General features: G+C 41.9%; 1 protein-coding gene across 2 annotated transcripts in view; it reads left to right on the top strand.

The window, feature by feature from the left end:
• The window catches only part of CUBN (cubilin), a 137,269-nt gene that overhangs the window by 7,535 nt on the left and 108,546 nt on the right, over positions 1–21,188 (top strand). The window contains exons 5-17 of one of the 2 annotated variants that reach the window (XM_083578438.1): positions 315–416; positions 1,929–2,032; positions 5,962–6,088; positions 7,726–7,894; positions 7,994–8,125; positions 9,681–9,776; positions 11,636–11,757; positions 11,874–12,060; positions 13,386–13,498; positions 14,302–14,536; positions 16,135–16,316; positions 17,115–17,277; positions 17,493–17,683. In XM_083578438.1, the coding sequence (XP_083434564.1) occupies positions 315–416; positions 1,929–2,032; positions 5,962–6,088; positions 7,726–7,894; positions 7,994–8,125; positions 9,681–9,776; positions 11,636–11,757; positions 11,874–12,060; positions 13,386–13,498; positions 14,302–14,536; positions 16,135–16,316; positions 17,115–17,277; positions 17,493–17,683 (1,923 nt within the window). Of the gene's footprint in view, positions 1–314; positions 417–1,928; positions 2,033–5,961; positions 6,089–7,725; positions 7,895–7,993; positions 8,126–9,680; positions 9,777–11,635; positions 11,758–11,873; positions 12,061–13,385; positions 13,499–14,301; positions 14,537–16,134; positions 16,317–17,114; positions 17,278–17,492; positions 17,684–21,188 lie in introns of those variants that run through there. The other variant, XM_083578439.1, reaches the window with a different exon arrangement.

The following is a 21,188-nucleotide window of genomic DNA, read 5'->3' as shown; positions in this document are numbered from 1 at the left end:
GTGACTGAATCCTTGGTTGACCCAAATCAGCCCAATTCATGTAGGCATCCAGGGTTCAGCTGGGGTCAGCAGGCAGCCCTCGTAAATAAACTTTAATGCTTATTTCTGAGAAATACTGTAGGTTTTCTATTGACAAAGCAAAAGGAGAGCTTTTGTTATGCACCCATTAAGTTTATTCTCTGAATTGGCTGTTTGCGAGCACCTAAACAGAGCCAAGTCCTCTACACACTATGAAGGTTATTTAAGAAAGACTGTGCCAATGAAGTCATAAACACTAACTGACTGGGTTTATTTTTGCCCTTGTTTTGTGCCAGACCATCCTGAGAAAAGCCTGTAGCAGCAATCCCTGCCAGAATTCTGGAACCTGCATTGATTTGCTAGATGCCTTCTTCTGTCTTTGCCCCAACAACTGGCAGGTAAGGTAGTCGCTCAACAACTTCCTATTGATGCAATATGTAAAGTTCAATCACTGCTACTGCCATCATCTGCAAAGGACCCAATCAATGCATTGCTCACAGAAACATGTAGGGATATAAACATGGTGTTATCGATTAGGGGAAGGGCTGTAGTTCAGTGATAGGGCATCTGCAGAAGGCCCCACATTCAATCCCTAGCATCTCCAGGTAAGGGCTGGGAATGTCCTCCATCTAAACCCCTGGAAAACCAGTGTCAGTCAGTGTACAGTGCTACCTCGGGTTACAGACGCTTCAGGTTACAGACTCAGCTAACCCAGAAACAGTACCTCAGGTTAAGAACTTTGCTTCAGGATGAGAACAGAAATTGTGCTCCGGCGGCACGGCAGCAGTTGGAGACCCCTTTAGCTAAAGTGGTGTTTCAGGTTAAGAACAGTTTCAGGTTAAGAACGGACCTCCAGAATGAATTAAGTTCTTAACCCGAGGTACCACTATGCTAAGTTAGCTGAGCCAATGTTTTAGCTAAGCAGCTTAGTACACAAGAGGAAGAGCCTTGCTGGATGAATAAGCCATTTACAAAGTAAAAAAATAATAAAAACAAACCACTTACACAAAATCAAAATATAAACACCCATCATTAAAATTTGCAATAACACAATCCTACTGAAGCATTAATGTGTGACTCAGTCCAATAGCTTTTAATATTTATTTCTTTTTATTTCTTTTTGCAGAAATTTTTATTAAAGTTTTACAATACAACAAAATAATACCTAGAAAAAATGAAGTCAGAAATATCAGAAAAAAGAAAGGAAAAGAAAAGAACAACAAAAGAAAAGAGAGGAAAGCAAAGAAAGCAAAGACAGGAGAAATCCATTAGAAATAATAACACACACACACACACACACAGAGAGAGAGAGAGAGAGAGAGAGAGAGAGAGAGAGAGATCCTTTTCATTTTTTCTGTGCTGTGTTGCTATCAGATGAGGAATGTACCATAGGTGGAAATGGTTTTCATTTAAACATTGATCATCTTATTCATGTGTCTCCCAAGTTCCAAAATTAAAATTTTATTCATGCAGAGGAAGGGGGGGGAGGCAAGTGTGGATGCTTAACTGAACCTCTTGTATTAGTAGGATGTATTGTGTTTATGACAGCACACAAATGGATTTCTAAAGATTAACCCCTTGAGCAGAGCATGTGCTCCTTTGCATATTTGGCATCAGGAGCTGGAGGGCTAATGGTGCATGATTTCACTCCCCAAGGAGAAGCTCCATGCTTCTACTATAATGGCCCCATGCTTTAAATTAAATAAAAGCATGCTATATTTCCATGGACAAGCAGGGGAGATCTGAACAACTGAGTTTTGTTTTAGTGTTTGTGAAGGGCAGTATTGCCGCAAGCCAACCAGATGCTGCGTTACAATCTTTTGAAATTTTATATCATCACATTGGCTCTGCGGACCCCATTGTGTGTCTGTTTTACTCAGGAAATAAGCTCGATTTCGCTCTGTTTTCAGGGGCCATTCTGTTCTGCCGATGTTAATGAATGTCAGATTTATGCTGGGACACCTCTAGGCTGCCAGAATGGGGCAACATGTGTAAATACCCCAGGTAGTTACAGGTAAGTAACTCCTGCTAATGTCCTTAGGAGGATGCCCATTATAGTTTTGTTGAGTGCTACGAACATGCAAGATACAACAATAAAGAGTGCCTCTACATCATCACAATTTGCAGAAGGAATTAAGTGGATACTGGAAATCTAGGCTTGCGCAACAAAAGCAGATTAAACAATGGTCTGTCGCAACAAATCCACTTCTAAAACAACAAAAGCAGACTATTGTGGTTAAGAAAATGAGCAAGAAATGCACAGTAAAAGTGTGGAAAGGACCAGTGATTAATGGGAAGAGATATCAACAGCCTTTAGCAGCAGCAGCTTTCGTAGCTGCAGTCAGTCCTGTCCTTGAGTGGTTTAAAAAAGTATCACAAAGAAGAGGCCACTCAGGGAATTCATAACAACTCTTTTCAATATAAAACAGTTTATGGAGGGAACAAACCATGCAGCAGGTTGTTGCTTGCGATGAAGAACTAAACCTAAACTACACACTGCCTGAGAGCTGATTCAGCAGTTCCCAGTATGGTAAGCCAAGAGAGCAAATATACTACAGTTTTTTTCCTGGCTGGAATATATATTTGAACTCTGATTATACATATTGCTTGCCTGGAGTAGGATAGGGAGGGTGTGTGTGTGTGTGTGTGTGTGTATACATGTGTGTGTGTAAAACTAGCCTACTGTTCACATTTTAAGTTCATTGCTCCACCTCCTTTTACCTCTGGCCCTTCCCATGCTGACATTTCATGCAGCCCTCCTAGCCTGGACTTGTTTTAAGGTCCTGCTCCTTAAAAAATGGCTAGCTGGTAAAAACACCCATAATTTCCTGACGAAGCTTTCTCAGTGTAATGGGACCGCATGCCAGAGTTCTCTGCAAAGCATTTTGGTTTTGGAATAACAACACACACACACACACACACACACACACACACACACAAAATGCCTTCTTCTGCAAATATTTGCTTGGCATTCCTTGTGCTTTGGAAAGCTTGCAAGCTTTTACACAAATTAGTTCAGGGCAACTCTTGATTTGATTTTGATTTGATTATTCTTTAGTCCACTTCTTTGTCTGTGCATGCATAAGATTAAAAACAAGAACCTTCCTGAAGTGTCACCTATCTCACTCTGGACACTGTGAGTTCTCTCTTGCTTGCCAATCAGACCCTCTGAGAATTGCCTCCTTTTCCACCGTGTGTGAGACGGAGAAGGTGGGTGGGTAGAGAAGGAAAGCACTTCACATAGCACATAGTTAAATCCTGGAATTTGGTTCCGCAGCAAGAATTGATGGCTACCAACCCGAATGACTTCCAAGTGTCCCAGAAAAACTGGAACATCCCATTTCCCCCTGCAACAGCACTTAACCATCCAGAGGTCCTTTACCTTTACATTTTACCTAGTATGTCAGCTTCATTTGTTCATCTGGAGTACAGCCTTTCATCAGATTCAACACATGAAATGCCCTATTTGAAAATAAATAAGATCACCATCATCAACATCATCATCATCATAATTTATTATTTATACCCCGCCCATCTGGCTGGGTTTCCCCAGCCACTCTGGGAAGCTTCCAACAAAATATTAAAATGCAATAGTCCTTCAGAAATTAAAAGCTTCCCTAAACAGAGCTGCCTTCAGATGTCTTCTGAAAGTCTGGTAGTTGTTTTTTCCTTGACATCTGGTGGGAGGGTGTTCCACAGGGCAGGCACTACTACCGAGAAGGCCCTCTGCCTGCTTCCCTGTAACTTCGCTTCTCACAGTGAGGGAACCGCCAAAAGGCCCTCGGTGCTGGACTTCAGTGTCTGGGCAGAATGATGGGGGTGGAGACACTCTTAAAATGTTTTGTCCACCAAAAAGTACCATAGGGATGATATCAAAGAGCTCACCGTCCTAGTTAAGAAAATGTTATTCTTGCTTTCTATCTGGCATTTTCTTAACAGGGTCACATTTCATTTCAATTCAAAGCAATGTTTCAGAAAAAACTAATGACCAGAAATGGAAAACAGTGACCAACAATTCCTTCATTCATTGCTCTGTTGAGATTGTTATGGAACTGGTCTTTTTGAACATTCGGGCTTCTAAAGCTTTGATCTGGACAGCATGACGGTAGTAATAAATTAATATCTTATTCAAATAGATAAAATATAATATCATTTTATACCACCTCAGGGAGTTCTATCGGTGCAGGACTTGGTGTTTTGAAGTCTGCGTGACTAATCACTGAGACTTGTGGTCACTTTTGTGAAGTGCCAACCAAATGTTCTTTTTCTTCTAAACCGGGTTTTATCTTCCCCAGATTGGGGGAAGGCTGGAAGATGCTTTGTGCTTACAGAGTCTAGCGCTCTGATTCTAAACACGTTTTTCCAGGAAATAAGTCCCACTGTCTGAAATCAACAATCTGTTAAAAGACAAGCCATTGCTTTATTACAGTTGGGAAGGGGGTAGTCAAGCATTAAAGCTTTGAAATCTGAGTTAATCAGTACCACTTCACTGGAGGCTGCGCTCAGTAACCTAGCTTTGCTTGCTTTTAATGTATCAAGTCAACCAGCTAATGGAACGTGGAACACTCTGAAAAGTTAATAATCTGGACTTCTGGCTACCAGTGAAACGGGGATCTGTGCATATACAGTTACATGTACAATGAAATGTAACTGTGAATGTATAGTTAAAAAGCTTCATTTGCTTTATATAGTGACCTTGTTTGCATGGAACGCTAAGCCAAATCATGTCTTAGTGCAAACATGTGATGGTACTGGCTCCCAGACCAGGGAGGAGATTACAGCTGTTTTACTCTTATTCAATTTGGCACAGTGTTTTGCCTGTTTGCAGTTTGTTGGGAGTGCAACAGCAGAGATCATTCTCTGTGTAACTTAAGGGTTAATTCTGTTGTTATTGTTAAAGTCGACTAACCAAGAAGGAGACAGGTGGTGTTGTTGTTTAGCAACCAAGCAGAGTTGCATGATGTTTCTCAATATAGCTCACCCCCCTCTTTAATTTTTTCTCTGTATGACATGTGGGACCTGCAACCAAATGTTGCATTGAGGATTGCTGCTGTTCAGGATTCCAGCCATTCTTTTCTATCTACCCCTCTCAGTTTTTCATCCCCACCTTCAGCATTCTGTAGGCATTGAGTATGCTCAGTCCTCATTGGACTATTTTGAGGAGCTTCTCCCCTTAGGTCTTTCCCCCTATAGAATTTGTGTGCTTCTGCAGACTTTGGAGTCACCCCAAACCTGCTGATAGCTCCGTCTAATGTGTGTGTGTGTGTTGCTTTTTCTGGCTACAAAAGGAATACCACTTACAGTTGAAACACTGGAAATGGAAGGAATGGCTTCAGGTTAATAGAAGCAAGGCAGGCTCTAGATCCAAACACTAGCCAAGTTAACTAGATGTTACAAAGTACAGGAAAAACTTTGATGCGAATCAAGGAAATCACGTAAAATACTCTGATGACTCATAAATTTCTTCATCTTTCAGGACACTTTAAAAAAGCATGACATTCTTACTGTTAATTCTTGCACTCTACACACACATCTCAAGGCAATGTACCATAAAACAGCTAAAACCTATTCTAAATCAACACAAAAATTAGCAGATGTATTTTTTATTTTTTTTAAAAAAGGCACCCATGGTAGAGGCCCATTGATCTTGTTGGGATCACCTGTTGGAACGTCTTCATTTGTTTCCAGAGGGCACCTGTCATATCTCAACAGGAAAGCTCTTCCCCAGAAGAGAGGCTGTCACACTGAATGCCCTGCTCTGTTACTGTGGAATGGGCTCCTTAGGTCTTTGGAACTTGCAGGAGATGCTGCAGATCAGATAAAAGTGTAGAAATTAAGACATCATAACTCATAGCATGAAACCGGTTAATGTTTGACAGATTAAGGACAGACTTTAGACACATGGAAGGGTGTTACAATGTTATTTCATTCTTCCTCTGAAAGCTGCACCTGTACACCAGAAACTTATGGACCTCACTGCGTGTCAAAATTTGATGACTGCCAAGGGAGATCTCCAGCTGTCTGTGGGCATGGGCTCTGTGTTGATGGAAACAGGGAGCAACCTGGTCAGGTAAGCAAAGAGAGCCGATCTAGCCCTCCTAGAAAGAAAGTTATGTAGCCTCCTGAACAATTTCTGTGAGATGAACAAGCCTGGCTGCTCCCACTTTTTTATCCACTGAGTTAGAGCTTTGACAGGTGTTTGGACATCAGGCAACAGGAATTCCTGGGGTCCTAAAATACTGTTGCTTTCTGTTCCCCTTTAGTGCACTTTTCTGTTTTGTTTTCTAGTCCTTGGAATCTGCAGTTTGTCCTTCCTTTTCCCTAGCAACCAGGATGCATCTTTCCTAGGGTGGGTTTTTTTTTGAGATCACGCAATCTCCAAAGGCAATTTTCCGCACATATTACTACATAATAAGTACAAGTGAGAGTTAAAGAACTGCCCCCATCCCTAAATAGCAAATGCAAAATGTGAAAACATTACAAAAAGACTTCAGCATGGGCAGGAGCCAAGGACCACTAAGAAGTCACTCTATAGTTAAACTGCAGTTTCAGTGGCATGTATGTCTACTCAGAAGTAAGTCTTTTGTGTTTAATGGAGCTTACTCCCAGGTAAGTGGGTTTAGGGGTGAAACTTAAGCTTTGGTTTCATGTAAGCATTGTGTAAAAGCAGCATCCTTGTGCTTTTAGCAGCTATGTGGGAGGCAAAAATTCAGTAGGTTAAGCCTTTTCTAGTACAGTGGTACTGCAGGTTATAGACGCTTCAGGTTACAGGCGCTTCAGGTTACAGACTTGGCTAACTCAGAAATAGTACCTCGGGTTAAGAACTTTGCTTCAGGATGAGAACAGAAATCACGTGGGAGCGGCGCGGCGGCAGCGGGAGGCCCCATTAGCTAAACTGGTACCTCAGGTTAAGAACAGTTTCAGGTTAAGAACAGACCTCCAGAATGAATTAAGTTCGTAACCCGAGGTACCACTGTATGGAAATGCAATTATGGCAAAAACTTTAGCTGTTTACATTCTGCCTGCCAGGCATTTTATTATGTGTGTGGCCATTGATTTACTATTGGGTTCTTTAGTGCACCTGTAAGAGAGTACACAAATCAGCATATAATGCAAAACATGCAAATTTGATGCAAATCTGTGGCCTTTTTTCAAGTGGGTTGGAAAGCCACATCCACAGAGTACTGGGGCCAGAAAATCCTGCTGGCACCCTTGGCCCTTGTTTTGGAGTTTGAATTGCTCTGGTTCAGACTATACTAGCTTTAAATGCATTTCGTCAGTGAATGAATAACCTTTGTGAATTTCCCCCAAAGCATAACAACCCACAGTATTCCAAAGACAGAGCAGCCAAGTTTATTTGCAGATGGTTATGTTTGTATCAGTCTTATGATACACTAGCAGGTTGTGCTCTCTGAATTTAATTATATTTAGGCTGATTTCATGATTACTGGTCATTCTCTGGCTTATTATGATTAAATTACAGGTTCCCTTTTACTGGAGCACATTAAGCCTCTGCTGCTAGTAGAGGAGAGCAAGCTTGGGGAAAGAACACAGACCATAATTGAAATGGGGCTCTGTAAAGGCAAATCACCACGCGGCTGCAAGCTTGGCTTGAAATTAGCAATAGTGCAAAAGGTTTATTAGGAGCAGTTCCTCTTGTGGCATTTGCACTGGCATGTTCATGATGGCCCTGTTTTAACTTGGCAGCCCAAGTACAGCTGCATCTGTGATGCTGGCTGGATGGCACCGCCAGGGAGTCCTGCCTGCACTGCAGACATCGATGAGTGTAGCCTCCCTAAACCGCCCTGCTCTCTGGATCCTCCTGTGCAGTGCCAAAACAAGCCAGGCTCTTACTCCTGCGGTCCTTGTCCATCAGGTGAGTAAGGAAATAAAAAGAGTCCTGCTGCATCAGGCCAGAGGCCCATCTGCTCCATCACAGTGGCCAGTTGTATCATGCAGTTTTCTGTTTCCATAGGTTGGCAAGGAAACGGCTACACCTGCCAAGATATTAACGAATGTGAGATAGATAATGGAGGCTGTTCAACTGCCCCAATTGTTCAGTGCATCAACACCATGGGCTCCTTCCATTGTGGCTATTGCCCGCCAGGTAAACAATAGAGGTCTTCTGTATTGCTCAATCGGTTTCAGCTTTGCTGTTTTGTAGACCTTGATGCTGCTGTACCTACTCAATAATATCTGGCAAATTGGTCAAACCTGATCTTTGGGAACCTGCCCTCTTTCAGCTACCTGCAGAAAGACAAATACATTATGAATGGAAAGGTTCGATAGTTTTCTTCACCTGGTTGTAATTATGTCATTTATTATGAGACTGCAAGGTTTTATAGGGATTTTATCAAAAAAAAGCAAATTCCATTGTGATGCAGAGCAAAACTGATCACAGTTTTTGAGACTGTAAAGGACTTTTATCCCTGTTCAGGTTGGGTAGGAAACTCTGTGGGTTTCCTTCCTTACTTGAAAGCAGTAGACTTCTCTGAGTCTCCTGAGAGCATTTTAGGCTGCAATTCCCATTGCATTCAGTTGGACTGCTGAGAAAAAATGCATTGGCTTATCCAACAAATGTGAAGCACTTTGATTCTGCTTGCATACGGTCCAGGAAATGGTATGAAGGCACATCATGTTTGCTTTCTGCCTGTGACACACACTGTAATGCGGATGATCGTGCCTTGCTAGAGGATCTAGCAAGGATAGGTGAAGTGGCTATTAAGGTTCTTTTTGTACCCTGGAGTTTCATGACACTATGAAACATGTACTCTGCTGTTGCCATTTCCAGTTCCCTCTTACCTGCTAAGCTCGTGTTGTGTGTGGGGGGGTGTCCACCCCCCCTGCTTTTTCCAGATCTACAAAGCACAACGTTCTCTGTCCCCTTGATATGTTCTCCTGAGTTTTCCAGCCAAACAATGTGTACAAAAAGGCATATATTGCAGTAGAGTGTGCATAAACACACATACGTCAGTGAAAAGTAACATACAAAATGCATTCTATTAAGGGAAATCGCTTTGCAAAAATGTGTCTTTTAGGCAAAAATTCCTTACAAACACATGTGTTTTAGGATAAATTAGCACTAAAATGCTGGTGGATTTTGAGGGGGACATTTAATTTTTTTAAAAATTGCCAACTGAGGAGGAAATGTAGAGAACCAAACTTAAGACAGGAAAAAATGAGGAATAGAAACTGAAAATGGCACTCCGTGGGAAGGAAGCCTATCATCCCCCCCCTTTGATTTGTTTCTGGGAAAGTTTAATGGAGCCTGGCTCCACAGGGATGCCAGCTTACATCTGGCTTCCACCAACCACTCCAGCCCCATTGCATCTGGGGCTGTTACAGGAACTCATCACATGGCAGAGATCTAGGGGAGTTGCTGCAGAACCAAGTGCAACGGCTGATGATAGCGTCCAGCTCATGAGACTTGGATCTCCCAACTTCCTGCTGATTTATAAGCTATATTAAAATAGACAGGCTTTGTGCTAATGTCAAGGAGACCCGAACAAGCCTTCCTTGGATGATGAAACTGGGGAAAAATTTGCCTCTGGCTTCATTTGTCACTGTTCTTTGTCATCTTTTCAACGGCTTGACAGTATAAACACATGTTTGCTATCATATGACACTGCAACTTGATAAAATTGCTGTTTTATTCAAACCAGGCTATGAAGGAGATGGGAAAGTGTGCACCCAGGTTAATATTTGCTCAGTGAACAACGGAGGTTGTCATCCACTCGCTGCATGTACCAGTATATCAGGTAATGCTGTTGCTAAATCACCACCATCCTCATGAAGTGCATTGGGTGGTCTTGGGCCTGTCACTGGTCACATCCACATAATAATAATAATAATAATAATAATAATAATAATAATAATAATAATAAATTAATTAATTTACTTATACCCCACCCATCAGGCTGGGTTTCCCCAGCCACTCTGGGCAGCTGTCAACAGAATATTAAAAACACAATAAACCATCAGCCATTAAAAACTCCCCTAAACAGGGCTGCCTTCAGATGTCTTCTGGAAGTCAGATAGTTGTTTATTTCCTTGACATCTGAGGGAGGGCATTCCACAGGGCGGGTGCCACCACCAAGAAGGCCCTCTGCCTGGTTCCATGTAAACTCACTTCTCGCAGTGAGGTAACCTCCAGAAGGCCCTCAGCGCTGGACCTCAGTGTCTGGGCAGAATGATGGGAGTGGAGACGCTCCTTCAGGTATACTGGGCTGAGGCAGTTTAAAGCGTTAGTTTTCCCCAAAATAATTGTGGGAACTGTAGTTTGTTAAGGGTCCTGTGAATTATACCTCTGCGAGGGGTAAAACTACAGGTCCCGGGATTCTTTTGGGGAAACCCTGTGCTTTAAAAGTATGGTGTGTATGTGCTCTCTCTCTCACACCCATTCTGCTTCTGCTGAACCTGCTTCCTAGGCTTGTTGTGAAGATAAAAGGCAAGAGGGTGAAACAAACCTTGCAGCTTTGAACTCCTGGCTCTGGTGAGACAAATGGTATTTCTATTTAAAACTGAGAAATAATGGGTATAATTTAAACAGAACTACAATTCGTCTCCCCAGAGTGGGGAGAACTATGTGCCTTCTCAGTATTCTGTCCTAGAGCTAACTTTATTATCATTTATACATGAGGATGATATCTAAAACAATGCCTAATATAATGACGTGCTTGATGCCTTTAAATATTTTGGAAGTTTTTAATTGTTCTTAAATATGTTTTTATTCTATTTTTTTTATAGTATTGTTTCACCACTTTGGTATTTACTGCCTTGAGTTCTTTTGGAAGGATGGGGTAGAAATTTAAATACTGCTGATGCTGATGCTACTACTAATACATGTACATTTTATGCAAATCTCTATCCATAATGCATTGTTCATGAGCACACTGTTGGATGAGAGGAGACCCCTCTCAGGTTAAGGGACCAATCACTATGGGGAGCTGAGTGCCTGTCAGCTCCCCACTTCAATCTTCTGACTCCTTCCTCCTCTCCCTGGCACGGATGCTGGGCACTGGGGGCTTCACCAACATGTAGGGGGCAGGGCTATGATGCCCTCTGAACTCCCCCAATACTACAGCAAAATAACAAGCACAGACACTCTAATCCGGCACATCAGGAATTTCAATGCTTTGTAACTGAATCAGATTTTTAACTCGGGCTAATCCCTGTAAAAAAGGATTGAGTAAACAAGCCATTATATTTAGCCTAATAATTGAAATGGATTTCCCCCAAACATTACTACGGGCTTAATCCTGATAACAGCTTTTGCTTGACTAAACAGCCAGAAAATACATCAAGGTTGTTGTTGTTGTTTAAAAAATAGGGCTTTTATTTTACTCTGTTGCTTAAATTGTTGGTTATAGGCATTGCCATTTCTCTTGAGTGTATGAGTTTCAAACCAGGCTAGTTTAAGTAAACTGACTTAAATCAGAGGGCTGCATCTTAAATTATTTGTAAGTCACAACTTAAAAAAAACCAACTACAATGGATCGTTTGAAGATTTTGCTGCTGATAAAGCAGCCCTTTGAAACAGGGATGTTCAACATGATTAATATCAAATTATGATGACATTCATAGCTTTGATTATTTTGCCTCTTCTTCTATTTTGCAGGCCTTTTGCCTAGTTGTATCTGCCCGTCTGGATACACTGGGAGTGGCTACGGCCCCAGTGGATGTGTTGCACTGAGCACTATCTGCCAAACCCAAAACCCTTGTCTAAATGGAGTGTGTCTTGTAAGTGTTCATTGCTATGTTAAAAGCATACGGTGGTAGTAGTAGACTCATATGGTTATGGTAGTAGTAGACTCATATGTGTTTGGTTTCTCTTTTGTTTGGTTTTATGTCTGCAGACCACAGTCTCTGGCTACAACTGTGAGTGTCATCCTGGCTGGACGGGTGTCAACTGTACAGAAAACATTGACGAGTGCTCCAGCAATCCTTGCCAGCACGGAGGAAGTTGCACCGATGCGGTGAATGGCTACTCTTGTGAATGTACAAGCAGTTGGACTGGACCTCAATGCCAGACACCCCAACAAGGTAAGTGCACCATAAATGAACGTCATAAAGCACTCAGAGATCCTAAACGGCAGGTTCTAGCAGCGGGATGTGGGTGCCTTGTGATCTGTGCCATTGTGGCAGTTTGTCTGAAGAAGAAAGCTGTTGCCTGTTCTTTGATGCGCTATAGCTCCACCCACTGCAGGTGGTCAGAGGGTGGCATTGCAGCTGTCAACTTAGCAGCGATCAATGGGAAACAGAATTCCAACTAGTCCTTAAAGCTGCTTACCTGAACCTGGCTTCTTGTTCTGAGCAGCTTTCAGACTGTACAGTGTATCTCTGCATCCCTGCTTGACCACAAGGGTGCTGAGAACTGCTAGGTGATCCTTGTTCTTTTCACTGAGCTACAACTCTCACAGTGGTTTAACAATCAATATCTCTTCCCAGGAAACTCTGGGAATTGTAGTTCTGTGAAGGGAATAAGCATCTCCTAAAAACTCTCAGCACCCTTCAAGAACTTCAGCTCCCAGGATTCTTTTGTGGAAGCCATGACTGTTGAAAATGGTATAATACTGCTTTAAATGTTGTAATAATAATAATAATAATAATAATAATAATTATTATTATTATTATTATTATTATTATTATTATTATTATTTATACATACATACATACATACATACATACATACCCCACCAATCTGGCTGGGTTTTCCCAGCCACTCTGGGCAGCTCTCAACAGAATACTAAAAACACGATAAAACATCAAATGTCTTCTAAAAGTCAGGTAGTTGTTTATTTCCTTGACATCTGATGGGAGGGTGTTCCACAGGGCGGGTGCCACTACCAAGAAGGCCCTCTGCCTGCTTCCCTGTAACTTTACTTCTCACAGTGAGGGAACCTGCAGAAGGCCCTCGGAGCTGGACCTCAGTGTCCGGGCTGAGTGATGGGGGTGGAGACGCTCCTTCAGGTATACTGGACCAAGGCTGTTTAGGGCTTTAAAGGTCAGAACCAACACTTTGAATTGTGCTCAGAAGTGCAGATGGGGGCCAAATACTGTATTTTGATCTGTTGAAGAGAGCTTGTTGAGAAAGGAAGCTCTTCAACAGGCACCAAAGAGACAATAGATATGTCACCTGTCTGGTATGTAAGTGGAGGGAATTCCAAAGGTCAGGTGCCACCACACCAAAGACCCTATTTCTTCATTGTACAGAAGGGACCTGATATCTACAGGAGGTCTTCTCCTGCAGAGGGCAGTGACTAGTTGGGTAAGAGATGAGATGATCTTTTAGGTATCCTGCTAGGTATTTCTCATTTCCTTCAAGGAACTTCTGATATTAACTTACTTACTCTTTTCCATAACTGCAGCGTGTGGTGGGTCACTTTCAGGCCTGTCAGGCTCATTCAGCTACCTTAATCACACTGAGCAATATAATCAGCCGGTCAGCTGCGCTTGGGTGGTTCGGACTACAAACGACAAGGTAAGAGCTGCACAACCTGGGGGTGAAAGGGCATAACAGCAAACAAAAAAAAAAAACAAAAAAAAAACTTAGGGCAAGGGAGTCCAGAAGGTAGATCTTTGGGTGGAAGTAGATCGGCAAGGAATTCTGACTCTGTTGTTTAACAATGGCAGCAACAAAATGACTACCACACCCCAAATTATGAAGAAAACTGGGCAGTGGGGGAACCAGAAGCAGATGTTTGTGAAGATGGCATCTCAGTTCTGTTCTGTTATTTCTTGGCTTTATTCTGAGGGTCTTTCTTTTTCACCTGGGTCTGATTCATGTCTCCTGGAGTTCTAGTATAAATCAATGTAGATTCTGCAAGCCTGAGACCTGACCAGTCCTGTCTTTGGGAAATTCAAAGCAGGGGTGGGAGTGGGGAATGATCAGTCTGGGGACTCCCAAGCTTCTGGGAGGAATTCAGTGTCCCGGTTGAAATGGGATAATATGAAATCCAGAATAGCTATCAGGTTACCAAAATAGTTTGGAGCGTCTGGTATTAGATTCCCTGGTCAACTTCTGTGTATATCCACCTCTTTATCTCTTCCTTTGACCTTTAGCAATAGCTAATCCTTCTGCCTGCTCTGGGGTTTGTCAGGAAATTATACAGAGCAGCTCCAGATGTTCTGGCAAACCTATGACTGTGTGGACAGGTGTGCTATCTAATCTGCACAGTGTAACTGTATAAACAATATCTAATCATCCTTCAGCCGAGGCTCTCATAGTCCACGGATAGAAAAAAACAAGCGAATTAAATGAATCTCTCTGTTCTTTCCTGCTAGATCCTGCGGATCACATTTCCAGTCTTCCAGCTGGAGGAGAGTATCAGCTGCAGGTCAGGCTTTCTCCAGATTCACGATGGAGAATCGGCTTCAGCAAACTTGCTGGGGAAATATTGTGGGTCTTCTCCCCCAGAAGAGCTTTTCAGCAGCCATAACTCTTTGTATTTCTGGCTCCACTCTGACCACATGATGAATGCACGAGGGTTTACAGTTCATTGGGAGTCCCGGCAGCCGGGTAAGATGGTGGTGCCTGAAAACGAGTAAGACTGTGCCCGCAACACTAGGGCATTAATGCAGATGGGAGTCAGTTTTCCCATGTGTGCCATTGCCCACATGTGAGCCCTTTCAATTGTATGTCTCTGGAATCTGCCTTGAAGTTTCCCTACCACATTACTGAGCGTTGCTTGATGAGTTGCATGTGCTGAGTGCTGTTCTTCCCTCCCCTCAATTAGTACTTCCCCACTCTATGACTTCTGGAAACCTAAAGTCTGTTGTGGGCATGTGTTCAGCTATTTATTTAGCTGTGCCCGTAGACATATATATTTAAAATTAAAAAGTTGTGTTTTTTTTAAGACAGGTTTTTTAATGTACCAACACACAATGCACTTCCTTGCAATCCAGAGTTCGGTAACATGTAGCTTTATATTGGATTTACTTCCTTTATCAGGTTATCCCTGAATTGGGAAACTCCAAATTTAATGCTGGGGAAGTACAGGCTGCCAGTTAGATAAGAAGCATGGCATTTGGACAATTCTGGGGGTGGGATGGGGATTAAGACACATGCAGCTTCAAATCTGCATTAAACTCCTGTGTGCATGAGCCCTGAATGAAGCAGAGCTGAAGACAGCAGTCCACATTTTGAAAACATTTGTTTTAAAATAGTTTTTTTAAAAAAAGCTAGTTATGTTCACAGCTGAACAGTTTACTAATTCCAAGCAAAATGCATAGCTTCTAATTCTGCTGCTTTAGGAAAACGTCACATATTATGCATTCCCTGTTTGGAAATAACATGGAAGCCTTGTGTCTGTCATATATGATTAACACATGTGTTACTCTATGCCTATAAGCGGAATATGAAGTGAAGGGTGATGTCACTTGGTTTATATTGGAATGGGCAGCAGTGCATAGGTGTTTTCTTTAAAAACAAAAAAAACCCCACAACCTAGTGATGTCACTGAGAGTACTCTGGGTGTCTATGACCCTGGGACATTTCACTTCCCAGGGTATTTGAGTGCTTACTAAGGATTTCAGGCACCCTCAAAAATCATATGCCCCAGAGCTTATTCTGCTAGCTACAATGCCATCTCAGGTTGGTGCAAGAAGTCTTGAGATGTCTGGTTTTCAGGGCACATGACTTGTGGTTAGAGTGGCCACATATTCATCGCTGAAGAAAGAGGAAATACGCCACTACATTCCACCAAAAAAAGAGGACATATGAGGACACAAATGTGCAGAGAAAAGAGTGCCTGTGCTAATTTCCATTTCTAGATGCAAATTTACCAACAATTAGCAAATTTAGTGACACAGGTCACTTGGTCACTGTCTTCCCCACTCTGGTGAGATGAATAGAAATGTGATTCAACTCCCCAGAGAGAGGAAGATGGTGACCTGTGTGACTGCTGTTAATCAAGGGACAGCATCCAGGGTCCTGCTGTCGATACCCTTCTGGTACTTTGCCTTGAACCAGACAGCCCTTCAAACAGAGGGCACGTTCAAAGAGAGCACTGCCATCTCACAAATGGAGGGCTGTCTGTTTCAAAGTAGGACAAGTGGCTTTTCTCCCTGTGGTGAAAATGTAAATAAGAACCCCCCGTTTTTCTGTCTCCCTCTTAGCGTGCGGCGGTGAGCTGACTGGTACTTATGGCTCGATTAATTCACCTGGCTATCCTGGTAACTACCCTCCCAACAAGGATTGCTACTGGATCATCTCGACCAATCCCAGCCTCCTCATCACATTTGCTTTTGGCACACTGAGTCTTGAGCACCATGATAATTGCAGCCAGGACTACCTGGAGGTAAAATCTGTTAGAAGAGAAATGTTATTCATAACACATGCTGCTTTGGATGGAAGATTACTGGTGCAGTCCTATGCATTTCTACTCAGAAGTAAGTCCCACAGAGGTCCATGGGATTTACTTCCAGATAAGTGTAAATAAAACGGCAGCCTAAAACACTTAAAAATTAGAAACTTTGCCATATGTGGGGAGAGATAATTCTCCCTTGATAGGCCAGTATAATACAATTTGAACCATTATTTTGTCACAAACACCTGCATAAAGACTCCAGCCGTCCAGATAAGCAGCTTAAATAAATGTCAACTTCAAATAAAGTTGTACCTTGGTTTTCGAACAGCTTAGTTCTTGAACGTTTTGGCTCCCAAACCCAGAAGTGAGTGTTCCAGTTTGCGAACTATTTTTGGAAGCCGAATGTCCAGCAGAGCTTCCGCGGCTTCTGATTGGCTGCAGGAGCTTCCTGTAGCCAATCAGAAGCTGTGCTTTGGTTTTCAAACATTTTGAAAGTCAAACGGACTTCATGGATTCCATTCGACTTCCAAGGTACGACTGTAGATGCTATACTGACAGCTCCCAGAATTCTTTGGGGGAAAACCATGACTGTTTAAAGTCATATCATAGTGCTTTAAATGCATGGCACGAATGTGGCCATAGTCGTGCTTTTAGAGCAGAACCAAGAAATCAATGGGACTTAAATTAACCATGTTTCATTGGGGCTACTGTAAATTGGATTAAGTCCACCCCATAAAGTCCATGTGTGTGTGACATGATATGAGTATGTGGATTGGTGCTTTTATTTAGATTCGAGATGGCCTCCTCCCTCAAGATCCCCTCCTTGGAAGATACTGCAGCTCTGTGTTGCCACCTCCTCTTCAAACCACTGGCCCATATGGCTTGGTTCATTTCCATTCCGATGGTTCTAATAGTGACAGAGGCTTCCATATCACATATACAACATCAACCGGTAAGTGTGTTTTTGCATACCGGGTCTACAGTTGCAGCTCTTCACAGGGCAAACAGATGCTGTTTTGAGTGGCTGGGGAAACTCAGCCAGATGGGTGGGGTATACATAATAAATTATTATTATTATTATTATTATTATTATTATTATTATTATTATTATTTTTTTGTTGTTGTTGTTGTTGTTGTTGTTGTTTATTTTCTTTTTCATCAATGCAGCGGATCCGAACTGTGGTGGAAACTATACAGGCAGCAGTGGGGTTCTCATGTCCCCCTACTGGCCCAATAATTACCTTAACAACAGGCAATGTATCTACATCATCCGACAACCACCCGGTGAAAAAATGATCCTCAATTTTACACACCTGGAGCTGGACAGTCATCCCAGCTGCAACTGGAACTACGTTGAGGTGACTTTGATAGACTCATCAAATTGTAGAGTTGGAAGGTTGGCTTTGAAAGGAGGAGGAGGAGGATGGGCCAAATGAGATGAGACATTTGTTAAAGATGTGATGGGATTCCCCATCTTTTCACATCTATATCTATTTAAAAAACAATCGTGGTGGGGATTATCTTGGTTTGGATGAGACTGTGGCAATCTGGAGGAGAGGTGGTTTATCCCTTTTTCCCTGCAACATTTTCCTGATTGAAATCAACCCTATCTGCACCATTAAGGAAGACTTTCCATGGGTACCTTAGGAGTTGTTGTTGTTGTTGTTTAGTCATTTAGTCGTGTCCAACTCTTCGTGACCCCATGGACCAGAGCACGCCAGGCACTCCTGTCTTCCACTGCCTCCCGCAGTTTGGTCAGACTCATGCTGGTAGCTTCGAGAACACTGTCCAGCCATCTCAGCCTCTGTCATCCCCTTCTCCTTGTGCCCACAGTCTTTCCCAACATCAGGGTCTTTTCCAAGACCCTTTGCCGGCCAGTAACCTTAGGAGTTACTAGCCGGCAACCTTCTGGGCAACCCCTTCTCCCTCTGGTCAGTGGTCCTGATATATTTTGAAGGGGCTCATGATACTTTAAAAAAGAAATTGAAAGTGATAGGAGATCTATTCAAGCATCTCTAGAATGTCTCTGCACCAAAAAAAATGGTGGAGAAGAGTTTCTAGCTTAGGATATGCAAGGAAATAGACATTCAACTTCATTAGGGTCCAAAAGCCACAGATGACAACAAGTTATGAGCAATCAAAAAAAGCCAAAGGTAGATCAGCACAGCAACATAACTATGATAAGACTGACTCTTTATCATCTCCGTATGATTGAGCGCTCAAGTTGCAGTGTGCCAAATACAAGATAAGGATAAGCATTGCTCAGTGAGTTTGTTTTGCCAGAGCCGTATTCTGCAAAGGGCCCTGTGCCTTTAAGAGGTGCATAGAAGGCAGAATTGCACCAGGAGTAGCTTCTCCCAGCACAGAATGGAGTGCCATGATGACTATGCTCTCCTTCTTTGGAGGTCTTTAAGCAGAGGCTTGACAACCATATGTCAGGAGTGCTCTGATGGTGTTTCCTGCTTGGCAGGGGGTTGGACTCGATGGCCCTTGTGGTCTCTTCCAACTCTATGATTCTATGATTCTACCTCTGAACGCCAGTTGCTGGGAATCACAAGTGGGGGGAGTGATGATTGCATCCAGGCATTTGGGTGCTCACTGTGATAACAGGATGCTAGATTAGTTGGGCCTTTGGCCTGACCCAGCAGGACAGAAGCTGTATAAAAGGTGCATGGTTCTCAGGTGCTAAAACAGACAACAGTAATATTGGGTCCAAAATATATATTGGCCAGATTCAAATAATTATTTAATTTGTTCCCTAAATCTATGGGGCTGTCGATTTGTTTCTCCTCCCTCAAGGAGGAGAAACTTCTCCCTCCACAGAAACTTCTCTTGAAACTAAGAATTGCAAGAAAATGGGGGGAGGAGAATTAAAAGCCTCCAACTATCAAAGGGAAGATAAGACAAGATCTGGGAAATCTTAACTATGGAAATGATCTCACATCAATTAAAACAGATGTGAGAAACATCTCCAGATGTTGATGACTACAACTCCCATCGGTCCCAGAAAGCATGGGCAATGGTCAGGGATGATGGGAGTTGTAGTCAAGCAACATCTGAAGAGGGCCAAAGTTTCCCCACACCTGAGTTAAGGCTACAGCTAACCCCGAATTTAGCAACTGCTTTATAGGGAAATGGTGTTTGGTTCTAGATGTAATCACCTTAGCTAACTTAAATTCTATTCACTGGTACTTTACTGATTAAAGTGGTGTGTGTGTGTGTGTGTGTGTGTAGATGGCTAAAATGACATGCAGTATTATTTTATACACATGCCCAAGCACTTTTTAAATATATATTTTTATTATTATTATTAATTTTATACAGTCTTAACCTCAGAAGGTTTTACAATCATAATAACCCAAATACAGTCAAGAGCATATCTCATATGTTTTCAATTGTGCCAGGTTTTTCACAAAATCCCTTGTTTTGCTCTTCATTAATATTATTCTCCTTCTTTAGACTCCATCATTTTAACCTATATCCTTGATAGTTTTCCAGATGCACCCCAATACCTCCCTCCCCCCATACCCGTTACTTCCCTTCACTCATGTGTGATCTTCTTTACACAATATTATTCCTCATTGTGTTAACCAAAGTTTATATTTATTATTCCATATATATTATAGTACGTCTTGTTTCCTTCCGTGGTTTACCTATTGCATATTAAATCTAAGCTCTAAATCCTAATCTTTCTATATATTCCTTTTCACACTCCCACTCTTCGTTGATTTTTTTTATTTGAGCAACCCCTAATTGTTGCTGTTAATTTTGCCATCTCAGCAAATTCACAGATTTTAGCTCTCCGTTCTGATATTTGTGGTGTTTTTTTTCTTTTTTCCAATTTTTAGCCACCAATAATCTGGCCACTGCTGTTGCGTAAAGAAATACATTCCTTTTGTCCTTGGGGATGTCACTAGTTATTAAGCCCAGCAAATATGCTTTCGGCTTTTTAGAAATTGAACTCTTCAATATCTTTTTAAGCTCTTCATATACTGATGTCCAAAATTGTTTGACCACCTTATACCCCCACCACATATGGTACATAGTCCCTACCTCTGATTTACATTTCCAGCAGAGATTTGATTGTGTGTGTTTTTTTATAAATCCTTGCTAATTTTACTGGAGTGAGATACCAGCGGTAAAACATCTTCATTATATTTTCTTTTATCAAATTGCAAGCCGTAAGATTTATATCGGTTCTCCATCTAGCTAGGTGAATTGTCTAGCTTAGAGCTTGTGACCATTTTATCATTGTTTCTTTTATTATTTTATCTTTCAGTTCCCATTCCAGGAGTAAACTAAACATTCTCGATATTAGTCTCTTTGGTTGTAGGAGTTCGCTTTGTAATTTTGATGTTTTCTGTTCAAATCCAATTTTTTCATCTTCTTTAAAATCGTGCGCTACTTGGTAATATTGCAGCCAACTATTACAGTAATTCTTAATTTCTTCATAGGGTTTTAATCTTGCATCACCTTGCTCTTTAACTAATAGCTGTTCATATGTTGGCCAATCCTTTTCCGTATTTTTCTTTTTCATGGCTACAGCTTCTAAGGGAGATACCCACTAGGGTATCTTTGGTTCTAAGAGCCATCGGTAATTCGCCTAAACCTTGTATAATGACTTCCTGATTATATGCTTCAGGAAGTCCTTATTTACAGCCACCTTATCATAAACTAGGTAGGCGTGCCAACCGTAGCGATTGTTCCATCCTTCCAAGTCTAGAATCTCCATATTTCTTAGCATGTCCCAGTCTTTAATCCATCCTAAGCAAGCTGCATGATAATATAATTTCAAATCCGGGAGCCCAAGCACTTTTTATGTGTCTGATTAACTTGAGCTTTTTCCTGAATATGAATTAGTTT

This window comes from Podarcis filfolensis (assembly GCF_964270895.1).
Source record: "Podarcis filfolensis genome assembly, chromosome: 12".
NCBI classification, from domain to species: domain Eukaryota; kingdom Metazoa; phylum Chordata; class Lepidosauria; order Squamata; family Lacertidae; genus Podarcis; species Podarcis filfolensis.
The sequence above is the reverse complement of the archived record's forward strand: the minus strand, read 5'-3'. Positions and strand labels throughout refer to the sequence as shown.